Genomic DNA, 18,558 nt, shown 5'->3' on the forward strand with positions numbered 1-18,558 from the left:
GTGGATGTTCAGATTTTGCTGTACTGCCATGGCAGATATCAGGTTTGACCGCTTGAAGACATAGGGGGTATGGACACAGGTCAATCTGCAATAAGAGGTATATAATGAAGTGATGAATTGCCAAAATTTTTGGAGGACTAGTGTGGTGGATTAAGATGTGCCATCAGCTAATCTGCAGCTTGGGCAAAAAAAAAAAAAAGATGAGCTGAGGGTTCAGTATTATTTTCATTTTGGTGTTAGGAAGGGTAATTGAACTATTGTGTAAAGACTAAGAGCCTTGTAAATATGAGCTCCTGATTTCAAGTGCCCTTCAGTAGCCACACCACTTCAAACAGTTCCTGCTGTGTCTGTTTTGCTGGTACAGATGTTTGTGTAATGATACAGTGAATGGATCTGTCAGGTCAGAAATGGCTTTTCTCCCTCACAGAATTTCCTTGACCCTATCAGTTCCCTGATCTGACTTGCTGGTGAATGGCTGTGTTAACACCACAGAGAAGGCTGGACCTCTTCAGCTGGGCTAGAGAATACTGACCCTATATGTGGGTCCAGAATTGCTGTTTTAATCTTTGACATAAAATGGAATCTGACTGATTTGCATAGATTTTTATTAAAATAGCAGTGTCTGTTAAAAATTTGGATGGATAACTTTCAACAAGAGGTTGGTAGATTTTTGAAAGCTATTTAAGTGCATCTGTGCTGTTGATTGAGACTGAGAACCAATGGCATAATAATAAAATCAGTTACATACCATCAGCCAAAATTCTGCTGAACTTTGATCATTTGTTATATTTCTAGAAATATATGTTTTCATAGTACTTCAACTTAAATCTTAAATACTGGCTTACAACAGAAGTTGTTCTTGTCAAATTTCTTCTTTCTTCATGTTTAGGAATATGAATTTAACAGTACACTTCACTAAAAGTGCAAAGCTAAACTGGAGATGGTATTTTAGTTTTTTTCACTTAGTGAGTAAGGAAAACTTGAAGATGCAAACAAGTCTGTGTATGTCTTGTTGTTATAGAAATGTTTTTTTACAAAAATATTTTGTATGTGAGGGAAGAAAGCAGCAGCCAGGTAATAGCCACATGCAAAATTTGATTATTTTTTGTTTGTTGTTTGTTTACTTGATGCCTTTTATTATAGCAGTTAAATGCTCTGAATATGTCTGCTCACATCTCCCCTGTGACATAGGAAGGTACACTGACTCCAGCTTACTGTGGTTGATCTTTTTCTGTGGTCACTTAAGGAAATACATGGAAAAAGATGTGAATGTAGATTGTTGTAGATCTAGCACAATAATCTCCAGAGCATTCCCCTCTCTCAACTGACAAAGCTCACTGTGCTCCTTCTGCCACGCTCATCTGTTCCTCACCCGTTCTGTGAGAACCATTTCCTTCATTGTTTGCATTTAAGCTCAATACATAATGACTTTCTGAAAAGCTGTACAGACATTTTGGTAAAGAAGGCATAGTGTGTCTGTGAGATGATGGAAGCTAGTTACAATCCATTTGGCCAAGCTGTAGCTTATTTGAGGAATTTTTTGATAGAAGTTTTCACTAGGAAGGACAAAATTAAGTTTTGGTGTCTTGTTTTTTTTTTTGGTCAAGATCAGTATTACCACTGATTTGCAAGACATGTTACTAATATATGTTATTAATAGGTACTTAAGCCTGTGTAGCCACTACATATGGTTTCTAAGACATGCTGTGTTTTTTTAGAATTGTAAAATTCAGTTTCCATTAATGCAGTATTCTGGGTTTAATTTAATTTTTATCTACTTTACAAGATACTTCAGTTTGGCTACTTCCATAAGGTCCGGTGCTCTCCGTGGTACGTAACTGTATCCTGTTTCAGCTTTGAGTGGTATAGTAGGGTTTGTTTGACAGAATATATCCTGATGGCTTGGTGAGAGCCAGATCTGACTGTAATTTTCTGTAGAAGTGTGGTGGTGAATAATATCAGAAACACGATTTCTGAAAGAAGTGAGCAGTGACTGTTACTGCGTGGACAGTCTGGTGACGGTTTGAAGGGCTGACTGTCTTGGTTTACTTCTATAGCACACGTAATGTTGAAACAAGTCTTCTCCGTTTTCTTTTAAAAAAACATCAAATGTAGAAGAAATAAGTTATAGCTGTTACTTTGTTAAATGTAGTCTTAGGTTTGATCTTTAAATTAATCTTCTTTTGGCGTAGGTGGCTGATTTACCTTTTCTTAAAAGCAGCAGTGTTCCTCCCAAACTGAAACAAGGTCAGTCTATTCCCGGTCATTGATCAGGTGTGCAAGTAATAACTCTGTACCTGAAGAAATGAGGATTAGCAACTTGGCCTTGACAATAGAAATGGTACTCAGTACATGGAAATCCTTTTTTTTCTCTATTTCTGGCTGAATTTGGAGCATGGGCATTATTTCTTACAAAATATACTCCTGAATTGCTCATACTCAGGTTCTGGCTTTTGAGATTGTTTTGGTTGCGTGCGTTCTCTGCTAGTTGAAGAAGATAGAACGAGGAAGGACAAAAATAGTGATTTTTGCATTTTGTACGAGTCGTGGCAAGAAATGGCTGCAAACTTCTCTGTACAGGTACATCTGTCACTTGCGCAGCGTTTAGCAAGTGAGTCTATTTTAATCAGAACTGCGGACACTCTTACCCTCCCAACTTCTTGGTGTAATTTTCGCTTATGGAAAATACTGTCTTACTGTTCATCACCTGCCTTTAACTGCATTTTCTTTCCTGAAAAGCATGCTAGGAAGTGAGAGGCTTTTGACAGAGCACTAAAGATATATTGCATTTGACTGCTGCCTGAGACTTCTCTGCACAGATGGATCGCGGTAGTCAACCCAAATCTAAAGAAAATTTAACAAAGCGGAAAGACCTCACTTATGTCCTACTGAACGAGCTGGTGGTGCTTTCATTTGCTCCTTTATAGGCTTATAGTCAAGAATTAGGCGTGTCTGCGCAGTGTTTTGGTTTTTAGTTCACTTACTGTGAGCTGTCTGTAGTGATGCATCACTATGTTGGCATCAGTGTTACGTGGGGAGATCTGGGCAGCTGTCCTGTTATTTGTCCAGTCTTTGATAATCAGGACAGAAAGAGTTGTAAAGATTTATGTGGCTGTGAAAGAAGGCCTAGCATGGTACATTGCAGAAGATCATCTCACAGAGTAATCTTGATGTGGGAGTACTGATGAGTTATGTTAATCAGCACTGGTCGGGGGCACTCTGATGCACATGCAAGAACTATTGAAAGATGCTTACATGCTGTTGACTAACACTGGATAATTTGCACACAGCAAGGTCACAATGCAGTAGCTTCATATTTTGAGGAAGCACTATGTTAACAAATTTCTGTGAGGCTGTTTCAAATGATTAAACGGGAGAGAAAATCTGCATTATGCTTAAAAATAAGTTCACATGAAGAAGGTCAATTGATACAGTGCTTGAAATAATTTCACATGTTTCACAAATAAGTCTGAGATTTGGGTAAGAGGACCTATTGCTTTTTCCTATTCAAGACTTCTGTGCAGTGATTCACAGTAAGGCTGCTTTTTATCAGCCACACAAGCTTGTAATATGTTTCCTTTGTTCCTGCCAGGTTGAAGGTAAATTGTGATTACTGGGCTGTTGGGGGAGAAACGAATGTGTTGGAGCAAAGTGAAACTGCTTAGCCTAGTGAGTGTAGTCTGCAGTGTCTAGATGGATGTGCTTAGATGGCTCTACAGCTACAGGCTATAAATACTTTAAAGTCATGCAGCTTTACCGAGAGAGCTGCATGCACGTGTAGCAAGAGTGTAGGTGTGACACTGGAGCAGTGCAAGCTGTGCCGACTCTTCCCTTCCCTTTGAGTAAACGAAGGTGTTGCATATTGTACGTGTTGGCAAGTACTGTAAAAGTGTGTAATTTGTGGCTTTTAACAAACGCTTGTTTGGAGGCAGGACTTTGTCCCTTCTGCTGGGGATGGCATTATGGATGTGTACCAGTTTATGATTGTGTTGTAGTCTCTAGTTGGCAGGTGCTGCGTTGTCCTCTTGAGATCGTGCATGAGGAGGAGTATGTACCAGCTGAAAATGTTTTCTTTAAAGGCTTCCAGTAAAAAAAAATAATAAAACAGATACTTTTTTTACATGTGGATGGGGGTAGACTTTGAAGGCCTTATCTATCTGAATGTAGTTTATTAACAAGACTAGTCCAGGGGATTATTCTCAGTGGTTTTGCTCAAAGTATAGCACTTAGATAGAAGACTTTACAGGGCTGTTACTATTAAGAAAGGCTATTGCAGTAGCAATTGTAATAGTTCTGTATTTATAGCACATTAATGACAGGAAATGTGCTATGTGTCTTAAGTTATCAGTGATGTAATGGGTTGGAGCAAGTTCTGTCTTTTTTTACTCCTGTTATTAATGAAATACCTTTTTCTGGCAGCTGTTCTACTGGATATGTTACTCAAGTTAGGCTCCTTGTGAGATACTCAAAGCAAGTATTGTCCAGATGAAAACTTCTTATTTGTTTGTCAGGGTAAATTCCAAGATTGAAAAAAAAAAATAGAAGAAGAAAAATATGTTCTCCCTGTTTTGAGTTAGAATATATAACTTCTGTACTAAATAAATGTTACATGATTGCATGAGATTATGGAGGATAAGTATTTGTGCCTTGGTTGACCTTTACTGTATCTCTGTTCTTAATGGCATTTTACAGCATCTTCTGCCGTTTCTCTTAATTATATAATTAAAATTACTCCTTTTTAATAGTGAGCAAGTCTTAAGAATGTTTGCCAGCATTGTTAGCATACATTAGCTTGAAAACATAGCAGTTTTCAAGCCTGTTGGTAGAGTTACAGAGCACAAATATCATTCATCAATTAAAGTTTTTGTATGATGTAATGCAGAAGAGGCTTCCTGAGATCTTGTCCAAACTATGCAGAGTAAGCTAATACTCTTCAAAAACTGAGTGTGAGATTCTGTGGGAGACTGAGCCTGTGAGAGGCTGGAAATGTTGCTTTCATGAAAAGAGGATGGATGCCAAGCATGTGGTAGCCAGGGCGTGCACGCAGCCTTCATGGCACGTGAATGTTGCTGATTGCAGAGCCCCACACTGCTTATCTAGAGAAGCTGCTTTTAACATCTGCAGTTGCAGTAGATGTTCTCTTACCTTTAGCTTGATAACTTTCTTCTATGTATTTTTTTTCCCTTTTTTCCCCCTCATTTTTTTGCCTTAACAGCAAGTCACACAAAAAAAGAAAGAAGCTTGCCTTAGGTATCCCAATTTTAGTCCTACCCTGATAGGGCTGGAGCTTCAGACTAATAAAACATCAAAAGCAGTAATTCAGAAAAGGAGGAGCTTATCCATAATAAGCCTGAACTGGACAGATTGGCACAGTGGCATTCATAGAAGTGTTATTCATGTGATATATGTAGTCTTTAAAATGCTAAAAAAGTGGAAGTTCAGCAGAACAGCAGATCTCTCTTATGACACTTAAAATATAAGATTAAAACAGCAGTAAAGTTGACTTCCTGGAAGAAGAGAGACAGAATTTGAGGCATTAACAGTTTGACAGTTCCCTTTTGATTCGAGTAATATTATTGTGTGCATCAACCTGCATGAACTAAGGGCGCAACACAAAGAGGCCTTTGAGTTAGAGGAAAGGGGCTGCAGAGACACGCCGTGCTGTGGGCTGGTTTTGTGCCTGTGTGTTCTGTAGCCTACACACACAGACAGTAAAGATGAAAGACTCCAGGGATAGAGTTTTCAGTAGATAACATACATGTTAGTAAAAAAAATAACCTTGGGAGGCAGATGGAAAAAGAACTGGATGCCAAATCTTGCCTGCATCTCATTTGTGTGCCTGGGGTTTTTTGTGAGTTTGGTGATCTGCTTGAACAGAACTTAAGTCCAAAGCTAGAAATTAATTCTAAATGGGTTCGGCTGAACGTGGCAAACAAAAAACATAGCTAAATATGAAAACATAATACAGGCAAGTTTTCCAGGAAGTCTCCAATCTGAGGAGTTGGGGTTCTGTTTCCTGGAAAAGTGTGAGCATCGTCTTAATGTTCTTTCAAAGGAAGGAGTCTCTCCAGGTGGCTTTATCCATTTTTTTTTTTTCAGGAAGAGAAAACCACAAGGTGTTTCAGACATGAAGTGCTTATGTCATCTGTTAATATGGGGGTTTTGTTTTGTTTGGTTGGTTTTGGTTTTTTGCTTTGTTTGTTTGGCTTTGGTGTTCAAAGGCAGCATACATGTACATACTTGTTCATTTCCATACTTTTCTTAATGTATCTAGTAATGTGACAGGCTTTTATAGAGGCACTAGCCAGGGTCCCCAGACAATTCTGCAGTTGTGGTCCAGTCCTTGAGGGTGAGTCATAATTCCACATACTGAATAATATGTTGAAATACAGAGGAGAGCCTTCCTGGAGTTTGTTTACTTATGAGTTGCTTATGTAAGTGTAGATCATACTCGGTATTCCAAAATATATATTCTGACTGGCAAGTGTTTCCAGTTGTGTTTCATTCAAGGTAATATAAAAGTCCTGAGGAATGAAGTTGTAGACTGTTTTGCTCAAATAGAGTGAACTTGTTTCAACTTTCCATCCTGTAAAGCAAAGCAGATGTCTGGGGGGGGAAAATGCGATGTGTTGGTTTTCACCTAGGAGTGTCACTGGAATGACTCAGGAACTGAGCATTGAGTATGCTGGTGCCACACACTCACATAGATCCTTTCAATGGGTTGTCTTGGTTTGAGCTTTGGTCGGTTGTATCTTGAGTGTCTGCTTATAGTGTGAAACATGGACCTTGGATATCATTCCTGTGGTAAATCCAAGGGGGGTTTGAAAGCGTTGCAGGGTTCTTGTCGCGTCTATAAGCATGGTAGCAAAATACTTGGATTACTCTCAGTATTAGCCATAGGGAATAGCTGGACAGTGAGGATTACTCTCATTTGCTTTGCAAATATTGTTGGAAGTTTGTCTCTTCAGGGGCACAAAAACACAGCCAGTGAGTGGATGATGATTGGAAATATTAATGCTGGAAATGCACTCCAACTGGTAGTGGGCTACTGGCCTGCATTACCTGGAAGATTGGCAGGTTGCAAGACAAGGGGTTAAACATTGATGCACCAGAAAGTAGAAGAGAAATACTAAATTTCAGTTGCTGTTGAAGCAGGGAAATTGAGTGGGGTACTGGTGTGACTGGGAAACATATTATATCTTTTTTTTTCCCCTCTCTTTTTCTCCATATTTAGGAGGGCTTTCGAGCTACTGCTCTGCTGCTGAACAGCATGCAGTCCTTTCGGGAGCAAAGTAGTTATCACGGAAACCAGCAGAGCTACCCGCAGGAAGTGCACGCTTCATCCCGACTGGAAGAGTTCAGCCCCCGCCAGCAGGCCCAGATGTTCCAGAGCTTTGGAGGAGGTGCTGGCAGTGGACGTCGTGGAGCAACAGGAGCCTCTACAGCAATGCCTGGTGAGAGCTCTGGCCATCAGAGCTACCAAGGTTTCAGAAAAGAAGCAGGAGAGTTTTACTATATGGCTGCCAACAAAGATCCAGTGGTGTCAGGAGGGCAGCAGCCGCCTCAGCGCAGGCCTTCTGGACCAGTACAGAGCTATGGGCCCCCTCAAGGGAGTAGCTTTGGGAGTCAGTATGGGAGTGAGGGACATGTGGGCCAGTTCCAAACACAGCACTCGACCCTTGGGGGTGTATCTCACTATCAACAGGATTATACTGGTCCTTTTTCTCCAGGGAGTGCCCAGTATCAGCAGCAGGCTTCTAGCCAGCAGCAGCAGGTGCAGCAGCTGAGACAGCAGATCTATCAATCTCATCAGCCTTTACCCCAGGCTTCCAGCCAGTCTGCTTCTAGCACCTCGCACTTGCAGCCAATGCAGCGTCCATCCACCCTGCCTTCCTCTGCTTCAGGCTACCAGTTACGAGTGGGTCAGTTCAGCCAACACTATCAGCCACCTTCGTCATCCTCCTCCTCCTCTTTCCCTTCCCCACAGCGTTTTGGCCAGTCGGGACAGAATTATGACGGAAGCTACAATGTGAATTCTGGGTCGCAGTACGAAGGCCATGCTGTGGGTTCCAATGCACAGGCCTATGGCACCCAGTCAAACTACAGCTTTCAAACTCAACCAATGAAAAGCTTTGAGCAATCTAAGCTGCCCCAAAGTGGGCAGCAGGGGCAGCAGCAGCAGCACCCACCTCAGCATGTAATGCAGTATTCAAATGCTGCCACCAAACTCTCTCTTCAAAGTCAAGTGGGACAGTACAGCCAGACTGAAGTTCCTGTAAGGTCACCGATGCAGTTCCACCAAAACTTCAGTCCAATCTCTAATCCGTCTCCTGCTGCATCTGTGGTTCAGTCTCCAAGCTGCAGCTCTACCCCTTCTCCACTCATGCCAGGTGGAGAAAATCTCCAGTGTGGGCAAGGCAACATGTCCATGGGTTCTCGAAACCGAATCCTGCAGATGATGCCTCAGCTTAGTCCTACGCCATCTATGATGCCAAGCCCCAATGCTCATGCAGGTGGATTCAAGGGGTTTGGACTGGAAGGACTGCAGGAAAAAAGGCTCACAGATCCAGGACTGAGCAGCCTGAGTGCTCTAAGTTCTCAAGTTGCCAATCTGCCCAACACAGTCCAGCACATGTTGCTCTCAGATGCCTTGGCACCTCAGAAAAAAAGTTCCAAAAGATCATCCTCTTCCAAGAAGGCTGACAGCTGCACCAACTCAGAAGGCTCCTCCCAGGCAGAGGAGCAACTCAAGTCTCCCATGGCAGAGTCCCTGGATGGTGGCTGTTCCAGTAGTTCAGAGGATCATGGGGAAAGGGTGAGACAGCTGAGTGGCCAGAGCACCAGCTCAGACACCACTTACAAAGGGGGTAATTTAGAGAGACCCAACTCCTCACCAGCACAAGGCTCTCAGAATGAGCCATCAAAACTCAGCAGCAGTCCTGCAGCTAGGGAGGATGTGGCCTCCCCTGATGGGAAGGAAGCTGTGGTGGCTGTGGAAAATGCCCCAAAAGTGAATGAAAAGGCAGTTGGGGTGATTGTCTCCCGGGAAGCCATGGCAGGAAGAGTAGAAAAGTCAGGTGGACAAGATAAACCTGCGCAAGATGATGCTTCCACAGCCCCTCAGGCACCAGCTAGCACCAGTGGAGCAAAGGAAGCTGGGCATGCAGGGACACAGCAAGAAACTCAAGCAGGAGGTAAAGGGAGCAAAAGTGGCGATAACACTAACCATAATGGGGAGGGGAACAGCCAGCCTGGTCATGCAGTTGTTGGGCCAAATTTTCCTTCAAGAACAGAATCTTCCAAGTCTCCTGGTAGTTTAAGATACAGCTACAAGGATAATATAGCACCTGGTATACAGAGAAGTATTGGTGGCTTTCCACAGTATCCATCTGGTCAAGAAAAGGGGGATTTTCCAGGGCATAGTGAGCGCAAAGGCCGTAATGAGAAGTTTCCTAGCCTCCTACAAGAGGTTTTACAGGGGTACCACCATCATCCGGACAGAAGGTATTCTAGGAACGCGCAGGAGCATTCTGGGATGGCTGGGAGTTTGGAGGGAGCCATGAGACCCAATGTTTTAATTAGTCAAACCAATGAATTGACCAATAGAGGCCTCTTAAACAAAAGCATGGGGTCCCTCCTAGAAGGCCCTCACTGGGGTCCCTGGGATAGGAAGTCTAGCAGTGCAGCTCCAGACATAAAGCAGATAAATTTAGCTGATTACCCTATTGGTAGAAAGTTCGATGTGGAGTCTCAGTCTGCTGCCCATGAGGCAGGAGCACTCTCAGAGAGGAGATCAGTGATCTGTGACATATCTCCATTAAGGCAACTTGTAAGAGATCCTGGCCCTCACCCCATAGGGCACATGGGTCCTGAGGCCAGAAGCGGAAGGAGTGAACGTCTTGCCCCTGGCTTGAGCCAGTCAGTAATACTCCCTGGTGGTTTGGTATCCATGGAAACAAAGATGAAAGCTCACAGTGGGCAAATAAAGGAAGAAGATTTTGAACAGTCAAAGAGCTCAGCTAGTCTCAACAATAAAAAAACAGGAGACCATTGTCATCCTGCCGGCATCAAGCATGAATCTTTTCGAGGCAATGCCAGCCCTGGAGCTGCAGTCTCTGATGCTGCTCCAGACTACATGCCCCAGCAGGACAGCAGATCAACACAGATGAGACGAGGACCTGGCAGAACTGGAAGGGGTAAATCACCCTCTCAATATCAGGATCTTGCTGATAAGCTGAAAATGTCACCAGGTAGAAGCAGAGGCCCAGGGGCAGATCTGCATCACATGAACCCACACATGACACTATCTGAAAGAGTTAGCAGGGGTTCCTTGCATTCTGTCTACCCTCAGAATTCGGAAGGCCCATCTCTGGCTTCAGCATATCACACGAATGCTAGGCCTCATGCTTTTGGTGACCCCAGCCAGAGTCTGAACTCCCAGTATCATTACAAGAGACAGATATACCAGCAACAGCAAGAAGAATACAAAGATTGGGCAAGCAGCGCTGCTCAGGGTGTGATTGCTGCAGCTCAGCACAGACAGGAAGGAGCAAGGAAGAGCCCAAGACAACAGCAGTTTCTGGAAAGAGTAAGGAGTCCCTTAAAAAATGACAAGGATGGAATGATGTACCTTCAAGGTAGCTCTTACCATGATACTGGAAGCCAGGAAGCTGGGCGCTGTGTCATGGGGAGTGACGGTACTCAGAGCAAGTGCACCGAACTGAAACATGGCAGCCAGAAGTTGCAGCATCATGAATCTGGTTGGGACCTCTCTCGACAAACTTCTCCTGCCAAAAGCAGCGGCCCTCTTGGAGCAGCCAACCAAAAAAGATTTTGCCCTCAAGAAAGCGATGGGCATCGACGAGAGGAATCTACAGATTTGCCTAAGCCTAGTAATGCTATGCTTAGGCTCCCTGGCCAGGAGGACCAGTCTCCGCAAAACCCATTAATTATGAGGAGGAGGGTCCGTTCTTTCATCTCTCCTATCCCTACCAAAAGACAGCCACATGATATGAAGAACAGTGGCAGTGAAGATAAAGCGCGACTGATGACTTCAGCAAAAGAAGGAGCCGATAAAACATACAACTCCTATGCCCATTCATCTCAAAGCCAAGATGCTGGCAAGTCAGTTGCAAAGGGAGATTCCTTCAAGGACCTGCCAAGTCCTGATAATAGGAATTGTCCTGCTGTTTCCCTCACAAGCCCGGCAAAGACCAAAATATTGCCCCCAAGAAAGGGGCGAGGATTAAAACTGGAAGCTATTGTTCAGAAAATTACATCTCCCAATATTAGGAGAAGTGTTTCTACCAACAGTGCTGAAACTGGTCCAGATACTGTCACTCTTGATGACATCCTGTCCCTCAAGAGTGGACCTGAAGGAGGAAATGTGGCTGGCCATGGACCAGAGGCTGAGAAGAGAAAAGGAGAGATATCAGATCAAGTGGGGCCAGCAAGCCAGGATACAAGTGGTGAAAAAACTGTTCCAAGATCTTCAGAAGAGTGGCAAAGCAGCGAGGATGACAAAAACAAAAAAGAGGTCCCTGAAACTGCCAGTATTGGCAAAGAGGGAGCAGCATCCAGTGCAGCACCAGCACCTTCTCAGAAGTCAGGTGGTCAGGGAAGGTCTGATGGATCTGTAAGTGGAGCTGGAACTCTGACCTTTTCTGACTCAAAAACAATTTCCCCTTCCAGTGTATTCATTTCTGAACCAAATCCAAAGTCTGAGGAAAAAGATGGAGATGTGACAAACATTTCACCCAAGCCAGATGGTTTCCCTCCAAAGGGATATTTCCCCTCTGGAAAGAAAAAAGGGAGGCCAATTGGGAGTGTGAACAAGCAGAAGAAGCAGCAGCAGCAACAGCAGCAGCTGCCTGTGCCCCCGCCTCCCCCACCAGCACCATCACAGCCTGCAGAAGGGGTGGGTGCTGGCGAGCCAAAGCCCAAGAGGCAAAGGAGGGAGAGGCGAAAACCTGCAGCACAGCCACGGAAGCGGAAGCCTAGACGGGCTGCTCCAATCGTGGAGCCTCAAGAACCAGAGATCAAGCTTAAATATGCTACCCAGTCTGTAGATAAAACTGACTCCAAGAATAAGTCCTTTTTCCCTTATATTCACGTGGTAAACAAGTGTGAATTAGGCGCTGTGTGCACAATCATAAACGCGGAGGAAGAGGAGCAGAACAAATTGGTGAGGGGTCGGAAAGGACAGAGGTCTTCAACACCCCCTCCTAGCAATGCGGAGAGCAAAGTGCTGCCCACCTCAACTTTCATGCTGCAAGGCCCTGTGGTAACGGAGTCTTCTGTCTTGGGGCATCTCGTTTGCTGCCTGTGTGGCAAATGGGCCAGCTATCGTAACATGGGTGACCTCTTTGGTCCTTTCTACCCCCAGGATTATGCAGCTACCTTGCCCAAGAATCCACCTCCAAAGAGGGCCACAGAAATGCAGAGCAAGGTCAAGGTACGGCACAAAAGTGCTTCTAATGGTTCCAAGACAGATACTGAAGAGGAGGAGGAACAGCAACAACAGAAGGAACAAAGAAGCCTGGCTGCTCATCCCCGCTTTAAGAGGCGGCACCGCTCTGAGGACTGTAGCGGAGCCTCTCGGTCACTTTCAAGGGGAGCTTCTTGTAAAAAAGCAACCACTGATGGTGGCAGTGGTGGTGAAAAGACTCCTTTGGACTCAAAACCGTCTATGCCCACTTCAGAAGGTGGCACTGAGCTGGAGTTACAAATTCCTGAACTACCTCTTGACAGCAATGAATTTTGGGTCCATGAGGGTTGTATTCTCTGGGCCAATGGGATCTACCTGGTCTGTGGCAGGCTCTATGGGCTGCAGGAAGCTGTGGAGATTGCGAGAGAGATGGTGAGTACCTAACCTTGCTATACAAAATTATTTTATTTCATTAGCAAGTATATACCATTTGGAATACTGTTTTTCCTTGTTCTTCTCTCATGTCTTAAACAGCCATTTTAAAATCTTTCATAAATCTCTAGTGATGTCCTTTTGATGGCCTCATTTAGATCTCTGCCACACCTGATCAGATAAGATTTTTTGGACATCAAAAAAAGCTGGGTCCTTATTACCTAGTGTAAGTTCTGGATGTCCAAAGGCTTTCTCGTAGCTACAGTGATCTCTGCCTTCCTTCTTCTCTTCTGTTATTTGGTGTTCTCTAGGGCTCTTCTTGGAGTTGTAGAGTGAGAGGACGAGTGGTAGCAGCAGACACAAATTGCAGCAAAGAAAATTCTAGTTCAATGGGCAAAAAATTTCAATGAGGGTATTCAGACATTGGATTGAGGGAGGGGAAATGACAGAAAAGCCATGGAATGCCCTGGTTTTGGAGATGCAAAATTTGATTCTGGGCAGAACTCTTAACGGTCAACCTTCAAAGTTGGCTCTGCTTTCAGCAAGGGCTCCTTCCAGTGTGAGTTACTCTGCACTGTAATACATATTACACAACTGTAGGAGAATTTGCAGTCCTTACAGAATAAAATGGATAGAGCAGAATTGCACAAAGGTCTGTAAGCATTGAGTGAAATATGTGTGGGTTTAGTATTGATGAGTTCAGCATTCACAAATGACACTGATAATCTACCTTCTCTAGAGCGTGAGCATACAATGAGTAAGAAGAAATAGGTAAAATTAAAGCAGGGACAAAGGAAAAAGCTTTATTCACAACTGCCTGATTGAGAATGAACACACTGACTGTTCCTGATTTCCTGAGGCAGAAGCTGATGCTTTAAAACCACAGTTATGTGCCTTGCTTTGCCATCAGCAGTATCTTGCATTGCTTTTTTTATGGTTATCTTTTTTGTATTGTTCTCTGTCCTGGGTCAGACCATGGAAGAGGCATAGAACTACTTTTTCCTGTTGCCTTCAGGTTCTTCCTTTTCTAAACAGTGTTGGGATCCAGTTTTTATCTTCTTTCCTCTGTATTGTTACATACAGCGTGCTTGTTTCCTCCCCATGAGCTTTTTCTCTGTAAGTTTGATTCCCGGCTTTTTCTAAATTTTCACTCAACTGTTCTTTGACAGTAATTACATGCTTCTCTGCCCTAACTTGATTTGGCTTGCATTCTTGTTTCTAGTCTCTCATTAAACATAGTCAGTTAATTTCATTTGGTTTTCATCGAGCCATGCCTGTGTGCTTCTTCTGATGCAACTGCTGAATTTCTTATCTCTGATAATTGCAAGGTTTCTTTCAGGTTCTCCACCACCGTTTTGGATTCTACTCACAATGTGGGGCCATGCTTTCATTTGTCTCATAGTTCACCAGTATTTTGAATTTGTGTCTCTCCAGCCTGATTTTCCCCTTTTGCTGTGTGTAGGGTGTGTCTTTCACTTGGGATTCTGGTTTTCCCAATAGCAAATACCTTTTTTACAAGTTCTTGAACCGCTTGAGTTATCCTCCAGTGATCCATTTTGTGTCCCTGTTTGTGCAAAGACATAAGCCCAGCTGTGCTAAAACATGCTGTGTTGAGAGGCTCTAATCAAACTTGTTCAATAATAGCAGCCCGCTATCCACATTTTTATGTGGGTTTTTGCATCTTGTTTGACATCTAGTTCTTTCTCTGCATGGAATCTTTGACTTTCTGATTGAATATGCTTTGGCTTACTGTTTAGCACTTTCTTCCAACTGTTACAATCATCTCCTCCTTACAAGTAAAATTTTTTTTTCCTCTTCCTCTTAACCGTTTCATCTGCCTTTATGGCACCTTACAAAAATATCTCCTTATCTCCCTTGACCTTTGTGTTCTTTTCCTCTGCCTCTTTCCCTCAATCAACTCCTCTGTCTTTTCTTTTCCTTCATAATGCCAGTAGAAATAAGTGTTTCTCTTTTAAAAAAAAAAAAAAAGTACAAAATGCTTGTGGCCTCTCTTATCTTTGCAACTACCTCTTAATTTCCTTTTTCTATCTCAAAGTTCTTTGAGTTCATTGTCTGGGGCTCTTGTCCTCCACTGTGGCTTCAGTTGTGCTCTGCTGCAATTGTAATCAGTGTTTATGGTGATATTTTCCCAGTTCATGTTCAGATCCAGTGCCTAATTTTCCGTTTTTCTGTCGACTACGTTATCACTATCAGCTGTGCTGCTTTTGAAGTGTTGCTCCACCTTTGTTTCCTGCCTGTGTCTTTTGATTGCCTCCTTGCTTTCCATTGTATTCTTCAGAGAGGCTGTTTTTCATTACTTCATGCTTTTTCTGTGGGGCTCACTGAAGTTTGCTTGTGCTTTTTTTAATCCAGGAATAGCATGCTTTTGAGTAGCTTTTGGTAACTCAATCACTTTCTTCCAGAGTCTTGTAGAGCTTCCTTTTTTCTCCAGATTGATGTTCTTTCAGCACAAACTTAAAAATTGTTCTTGAATTCACAGTGAGTTTTCAAAATCTCACTTTAGAACATGGCTTTTAATCTACATCATCCTTAATCCATTGTCTGTCATTTTATTCTGATTTTCATGTCACTCAGATTCACAATCTCATTTGATTTTAAAATTATTCCTAATCCTTCCTCTTTAAGGCTACAAGAAATACTGCTTACTTTTGGTATATGATAAGTAATATGTAGTCTTTCAGTGCTCTCCACTGCTCTGTCTAGATCCATTTTTTTATCTGTTTATAAGACTGGACTTTCAGAGCGAGGGACCATTGTCTTGTGTGTACATTTTGTTTTGTTATAGAGTCATAGAATGACTTGAATTGGAAACAACATTAAAGATCAAACCACCTGCTGTGGGAAGGGACACCTTCCACTAGACCAGGCTGCTTAGAGCCCTATCCAATCTGGCCTTGAACACTTCAAGGAATGGGCTGTCCACAACTGCTCTGCATAACTTGTTCCAGTGCCTCACCACCCTCACAGTAAAGAATTTCTTCCTAATATCTAAGTTAAATCTACTCTCAGTTTGAAACCATTCACCCTTGTCCTGTCACTACATATTCTTGTAAATAGCCTCTCTCTTGTATGTTCCCTTCAGGTACTGGAAGGCCACAATTAAGTCACCCTGAAGCCTTCTCTTTTCCAGACTGAACAATCCCAGTTCTCTCAGCCTTTCCTTGTAAGGAGAGGTGCTCTGTCCCATTTTGGTGGCCTCCTCTGGACTTGCTGCAAAAGGTCTGTGTCCTTTTTTGTGTAGAGGACTTCAGAGCTGAATGCAGCACTGCAGGTGGGGTCTCACCAGAGCAGAGCAAAGGGGCAGAATCCCCTCCTTCATCCTGCTGCCCACGCTCCTTTGGATGCAGCCCAGGATACAACTGGCTTTCTGGGCTGTGCCATTGCTGGGTCACGTCCAGCCTCTTGCCCACCTTCACTCCCAAGTCCTTCTCAGCAGGGCTGCTCTTGATCTCTTCATCCCCCATCTTGTGTTGATACCAGGTTTGCCCCAAGCCAGGTGCAGCACCTTGCACTGGGTCTTGTTAAGCCCCATGAGATTCCCTTGTGCCCACTTTTGAGTCTGTTCAGATCCCTATGGTGGCATCCCATCCTTCAGGTGAGTGAAGAGCACCAATCAGCTTGGTGTTATCTGCAAGCTTGCTGAGGGTGCATTTGATCCCTTCATCTGTGTCATTAATGAAGACATTAAATAACACTGGTCCCAGTTCAGACCCCTGAGGGACACCACTGGTCACTGATGCCCACTGGGACTCTCAGCTGTTGATCTCTACCCTCTTCATGCAACCGTCCAACCAATTCCTGATCCATCTAATCTGTCAAATCCATCACTCTCCAGTTTGGAGAGAAGGGTGTTGTGTAGGACTGTCAAAAGCCTTACATTTCAAAAGCATTACATATAAATCACATCCTCGCCCTTTCCCAGGGAAGAGCGAGTCACTCCATCATAGAAAGCCACTAGATTGGTCAGGCAGGACTTGCCCTTTGGTGAAGCTGTGCTGGCTGTCCCGAATCACCTCCCTGTCCCCTGTGTGCCTTAGAACAGCTTCTAGGAGGATCTGTTCCATGATCTTCCCAGGCACAGAAGTGGGGCTGACAGGTTGGTAGTTCACAGGGTCCTCCTTTCTGCCCTTTTTACAGATGTGTACAATGTTTCCCTTTTTCCATTCACACGGGGTTTCGCCTGACTGCCAGTGTTTCAAATACCACAGAGTGTGGTTTAGGGATTACATCAGCATATTCTCTCAGGAATCTGGGATACATCTTTTCAGATCACATAGACTCCTGTATGTTTCTCAGGTATTTGTCAACCTGATCTTTGCATACAGTGGGAGGAACACTTGCCTGCCCCAGTCCTCATCCTGTCATCCATCCACTTGAGAGGTGTGGGAAGAGAGGTTGCCATTGAAGATTTGAGGCGAAAAATCTGTTGAGTACCTCAGTCTTCTTCTTGTCCATTGTTAGCTGTTTGCCAGCATTGTTTATGGTAGAGGGTACACCTTCTTTGTCCTTCCTTTTCTGGTTAACCTACCTATGGAAGACTTTCCTGTTACTCCTTGCATTCCTTTTCAGGTTCAGTTCCAGCTTTGCCTCAGCCTTCCCCAGACTATCACTGCACAACTGAACTTCCTCCCTATACTCTTCCCACGTTGCCTGTCCTTGTTTCCACTGCCTGTGTCTTTGTTTCTTTCCCTTCTGTTTGGCCAGGAGTTCCCTACTCAGCCATCCAGTCTCTTGCCTTGCTTGCTCAGTTTTTTGCTTCTGGGAATTGCTGGCTCTTGAACTCTATGGAAGACTTGCATAAAAATCTGCCAGCTCGGTTCTGCTCCTGTGTCCCTGAGGGCAGTCTCCCAGGGTACCCTATTGACTGTCTCCTTGAAGAGCTGGAAGTTTGCTTTTCTGAAGTTCAGGGGCTTAACTATACTCCTTACCTGACCCATATCCCTCAGGACTGCAAAATCCATCAATGCACGATCACTCCAACCCAGGCTGCTTCCTATGTTGACATTCACAATTAGTTTATTTACACTGGTGATCATCAAATCCAGTATCAAGATCCCTCTGGTAGGGCTATCACCTGGCTTGAGAAGTTATCTTCCATGCATTGCAGGAGTCTCCTGGATTGCCTGCAGTTTACCTTGGTACTTTCCCAGTAGATGTCAAGGTGGCTGAAGTCCCCCAGCAGGACTGAAGGGTGTGAGCACGATGCCTCCTGTAACTGGGGCAAGAAGGCTTTGTCAGTGGGCTCCCCTTGGTCAGGCAGCTGTAGCAGAGCCTGGCTGCAAGGTTCCTTTTGTTGCCTCAGTGTCTGATTTTTACCCACAGTCTTTCAACCTGCTCGTGGCTGTTCTTCAGAGACAGCTCTTCAATGCACCTCTTGATAGAGAGGGCAACCCCTCTACCTCTCCCTCCTTTCTGTCTCTTCTGAACAGCTCATAGCCATTGATAGTCACACAATTTGTCCCACCAGGTTTCAGTATGGCAACAAGGTCATAACTTTCCAGCAGCGTGGTGGCATCCAGCCCCTCCTTTGGTTTGTTGCCCATTCTGTGTGCTTTGGTGTAAAGGCACCTTGGCCAGGCTGTTGGCTGCATCACCTTCCCAGAGGAAAACCCCTTAATTCCTTTGAGATTATTTCCCTGCTGGTATCCCTGCTGGTTTCTGTTACCTCAGGAGTCCCT

The 18,558-nt window shown here is 44.0% G+C and overlaps 1 protein-coding gene across 9 annotated transcripts in view; it reads left to right on the forward strand.

Annotated features, from left to right (window-relative positions):
• TCF20 (transcription factor 20) overlaps positions 1-18,558 on the forward strand; it is a 130,479-nt gene that overhangs the window by 75,614 nt on the left and 36,307 nt on the right. For all 9 annotated transcript variants that reach the window (XR_005953524.1, XR_005953523.1, XR_005953525.1 and 6 more), the window contains one exon: positions 7,235-12,859. Coding sequence is in view for 3 of the 9 variants with exons in the window: in XM_041416607.1 (XP_041272541.1) it covers positions 7,235-12,859 (5,625 nt within the window). In the remaining 6 variants the exon portion in view is untranslated. The remainder of the gene's footprint in view (positions 1-7,234; positions 12,860-18,558) is intronic.

This window comes from Onychostruthus taczanowskii, unplaced genomic scaffold, assembly GCF_017590055.1.
Source record: "Onychostruthus taczanowskii isolate IOZ18803 unplaced genomic scaffold, ASM1759005v1 scaffold53, whole genome shotgun sequence".
In the NCBI taxonomy this organism is placed as follows: domain Eukaryota; kingdom Metazoa; phylum Chordata; class Aves; order Passeriformes; family Passeridae; genus Onychostruthus; species Onychostruthus taczanowskii.